At 46.4% G+C, this 4,406-nt stretch overlaps 1 protein-coding gene across 1 annotated transcript; it reads right to left on the minus strand.

Annotated features, from left to right (window-relative positions):
• Nucleotides 1-574: 574 nt before the first annotated feature.
• Nucleotides 575-2,839, minus strand: LOC135665237 (organic cation/carnitine transporter 1-like). Its single transcript, XM_065177154.1, has 2 exons — nucleotides 2,316-2,839; nucleotides 575-1,868 (listed from the first exon to the last, which is right to left on the minus strand). The coding sequence occupies exons 1-2, from the start codon at nucleotides 2,725-2,727 to the stop codon at nucleotides 685-687; spliced, it is 1,596 nt and encodes a 531-aa protein (XP_065033226.1). The 5' UTR covers nucleotides 2,728-2,839; the 3' UTR covers nucleotides 575-684.
• Between the last annotated feature and the right edge of the window lie 1,567 nt (nucleotides 2,840-4,406).

A 4,406-nucleotide genomic window follows, 5' to 3' on the forward strand; every position in this document is an offset into this window, starting at 1 on the left:
ATAAAAATTTAACAACACCTAACAAAAACCTAAAAATTTGAACTTTTTCTCCCTGTTGTTCCTTTTCTCAGTGTCGCCATGGTTAGATTTGAACACAATGCGCAAATCAATTAGTCCAAGCCGGCTGGACCAACATGTTCCTAGTTCTTTCCTTTTGGATTCTCGATTTTGGAAGATTTCGTGTGTTTTGACAAGGTGAGACCTATTGAATGGCGCAAACCATGCCAATTTACCTTTGTTGGTCGGTTCTTACGCCGATCGCCACCTATTGAGTTGGTTAAAGCTTTCACGGTGAAGTTTTGGAAAACCTCTTCTCCTCCTCTTGTTATAGATATGGAGATGAATCATTTTCTTTTTCGTTTTCCATCCGAGGAGGATGCTTTACTAGCTCTTACAGAGGGCCCTTGGACTATCGGTGGTGAAGCTATCCATATAATTCCTTGGCATCCTGATTCCCAACCTTTGCAGGAAACAATTCACTCTTCCCCGGTTTGGGTGCAGTTTCCGGGTTTACCTTTCGAGGATTGGAATCACGAAAGTTTGCCGAAGATTAACTATGTTACTGATTGTCCTATTAAAATCAATCTATCTTCGTGCAGCCAGCGGACGACTGCTTGTTCATAGCTCTGTTTTCTCCTTCTCCCCATCATCACAACAGGACCGTAAACATCGCTCTGGACACCCTCAGTTGCTACTATCCAACAACTCCATCTCTGTGATAGGTACAGAGCTCAGCTTCTCCTGTTTCTCCTGCTGCTCCAAGGTCTCGCATACTGGAGCATTCCTCGTCTCCGGAAGCCAAATCGTCATTAGCCCACCGAAAATGGAGAGTCCACCGAATATGAGGAAGGAAATCCATGGGCTCAATCGCCCCAAAGACACCAGATGAGGTGCTATCGCTGCACCCAACATCAGCGACTGCCGAAGCTTGGAGACGGCCAAGTTTCTCACGTTGGCAGGGAACAGCTCGACGCAGTAGACGTACAAAACGTCGAAGACCGTCGAGGCGGCCATGAATCCAACAGACTCCGCGCTCAGCTGCGCGAAGTTGCCTCCTCTCGTCGTCGGCTTCTTGGTGAACAGAATGCAGAGGATGCACGACACGCCGGCCACGAACGCCGAGGACGAGAAGAGGGTGCGGCGGTTCGCGAAGCTCAGGAACACGCTACCTATAAAGACCGCCGGGATCTCCATCAACGCGTTCACGCCGACGGTGAAGTAGAGATTGAAGTTGAGATTTTCGACGTTGAGCTGAAAACCGTAGTAGACGAACCCGACGGCGAAGCCGGTGACCATGATCGTGGCTATCCTTCGTGTTGCCCATCTTGATGACCATAAACTCTCAGGTTTGGTGGCGCTACCGGCGTTAGTGTCAATGGGATTGGAGATCGCTAAGTTCCCAGGTAGCTTATTCCCATTGAGTTTGGCAAACTTGGTCAAGACATCGAGCGCTTCTCCGGTTCTTCCTTTGACCGCGAGCCATCTTGGAGACTCTGAGACGAAGGGGATAATTAAGATGGAGTAAACGAGGGGTAGAAGGGAGATGACCTTGTAAATGGTCCTCCATGAGGTCCTCGCCGGGTAAGCGATGAGCGGAAGCGATAGGAAGCCGATGGTGAAGAAGAAGAAGCCGTACTGGCCGACTTGACCCCTCCACTTCCTTCCCACGGTCTCGGTGGCGAGGACGAGGCAACAGATACCGATCCCGGAGCGAGCAAAGCCATTAGAGAAGCGCAGGAGCGCGTACACCCAGATGTTTGGGGCGAGGGAGGTGAGGAAGGCAGTGATGGAGGTCAAGAGGCACGAAAGGAAGACCGTCTTCTTGCGGCCGAGGTAGGAGTCAGCGAGTCGGCCATGAACTGCTGATCCTACAAAGCCACAAGCAAGAGTCCATGTCAAGAAGGACATGTTTCATGGTTCCAAGCCTCAAATACACATCAAAGATTAACATGCATTATTGTTATACCGATTCTGAATCTTCATACGAGTGGCTGTCACTAAAAGATGTAGAGATCTATTGCTCGATCTTGATGAACAGTGACAAAAATCAATAAAGGAGGTTGTTCCCTTTACACAAAAGCCATTATAATAGACAATAAAAGGCTATAACATTGTTACTTTTATCTGTAAATAACATAGAGGACTAGTCCTACAGTGTTATTCTCTCTCAAAAATGGTTCTTGCAGCAACAATAGATTGAACACAAGGGATGAAGCTTAACGAGTCTTATGTGCTCCGTTCATAGGAAGCTGATCCCCTGCCTGATCTAGCGTTTATGCATTGCTTGGCCATAGTAATCTGATAACAAGGCATACCAAAGAGTGAACCGAGGAAGAAGAAGGATGCAGGAATCCCAGCTCTGAACCTTCGATCGCACACGAGGCCCCATTCTGCTATGATAGAGGTTTTGTTCCCTCCGACCCACTCCCAGGCACAACGATCGAGGCCGCACATACCGTCCGAGGAGCTCGACGAAGAGCACGAAGAAGAAGAAGAAGGTGTGCATCTCCAAGCAGGTTGGGCGTCGCTGAATATGGTGATCAGTGTGTTCTGTGCGTCGAACATCCATGCGAGGGAGACGAGGAAGACGTGCACCAGTTGAGCGAAGCCCAGCGACCCCACGTGCTCTTCGATGGCCTCCTCCACGGTGAGCTCCAACCTCGGAGCCGAACGGGCTTCCGGTTCACGCTCACCGGACTGGACTACCAGTTCTTCGAACTCGTCCATGGATGATGATGATGCTGCTGACAAGACGCCTTTTAAAAGGCCCTCGAAAGAGCTGCGTCATGAAGCAACGGACAGAAGGCATAGTTATCGCCACCTTATGCTGTCTTTTCTCCGTCCCATACGTTTCTTTCAGGTCGTTCGAACTACACTCGCCACCTTTTCCCCTCGAAGTGGCTCTTGACGTTGCATTGCACAAAGCTTGTCGAAGGAGCTGAAATAGATGTCGTCTGTTGCTGATACAAAGCCACCATCTTCCACAACCTCGACCAAGAGGCTGGTCTGGTAAACATCAGAATCTGTCGTCAGAAAGAAATGGTAAAGGATGAACTCACAACTCATCTGTTCGTACTGTAATCCCAAGGAAACTTCTCCGGTGTAAAACAACCCATGAGAAAAGTTGTACGGAAGAAAACAGACATCTCAGTTCCTAGAGAACATCATATATTTGGAATACACTGATGACAAGATTCTAGTATATTTAGAATCTTTTCTAGGTGCAAAGGAATATTCTTCAGAATCGGAAATCTAATGAACAATACGATTTTGCCTATAAAGACAGCACTTTGAAATCGGTGCTTGCCTCGTCATCAAAGCATTTAGAGATGCTTCTTCTCACCAAAAAAGCTGCTTACCAAAGCATTCCTCTGATACATGTCAGCAGTTTTATGTTGTCTTCTTTCTTTCTTTTGTCAGTGATAACGTCCCCGTTGTTATCAGGGCCGCCCTTTCAGGTTACCGACAAAGCATGAGTGGCCATTCTTTTACCCACCAAACACTGAGCTGCCCAATTCGCTTAAGTGCGTCGTGAACACGAGAAATCGAGGTGAAAAGTGTCGTTTCAACGGATCTCACAAGGGTGGAAATAATTGACTACACATCCTTGTTGTCTATCTGAGACAAGAGATACATAAGATATTTCTTTAATGTCCTGATTTCCCAAGTTAATTATATATTTTTCCGTCCCTTATAGTATCCATTTTTAGATTTTTAAAACTTACATTTGGATCTTCACAGTTTTAAAATTATTATAATTTATTTTATTTTTAATCACACCATTTATTTCTTTAACTTTACACATCATGTGCGAAATTGATGTCAAAGTTAAGGACAAAATGATTAATACAAGAAGATCTTTGTCCTCATTGAGTTTTATCCAAATTAAAACTCTATATGAGGATGATACGAAAGTCAAAAATTCAACATGTCGTCTCTTATTAAGGAGACCCTCCTTCTTCGCATCCCCAATGCTATCCTTCGTCTTATCGATTATCACAGTAGCCTTGAGCTTAGCGTTGGAGACTTCTCCCTCGTATATCTTCGCTAGGGTGATAAATTTGACCATTCTCATGATGATAGCCTCCTCTAGCAGCCCCTCACCCGTGACGAGGTCGTCATCAAAACCATTTGTACTATTTCTTCTCTCTCTCTCCCCGCATCTCCACCACCTCTTTGAACAAATGACAACCACGATGACAACAATAACAATCTCCTCAATCTAAAATGTGGCCTTATCGTTCGCCTCCAAGGGGCAAGAGGATCTCCTCAGGGAATTGCATAGGCTTCTCTAGGCTTGTAGAAGCTTCTTGGTGCAAAACGTCGAAGTGAAAGGGAAGGATCATACTGAGGTGCTAGACGGGTTGGTGGCGAGGGAGGTGACTTGGGCCAAGGGAATAGGGTCG

This window comes from Musa acuminata, unplaced genomic scaffold, assembly GCF_036884655.1.
Source record: "Musa acuminata AAA Group cultivar baxijiao unplaced genomic scaffold, Cavendish_Baxijiao_AAA HiC_scaffold_963, whole genome shotgun sequence".
In the NCBI taxonomy this organism is placed as follows: domain Eukaryota; kingdom Viridiplantae; phylum Streptophyta; class Magnoliopsida; order Zingiberales; family Musaceae; genus Musa; species Musa acuminata.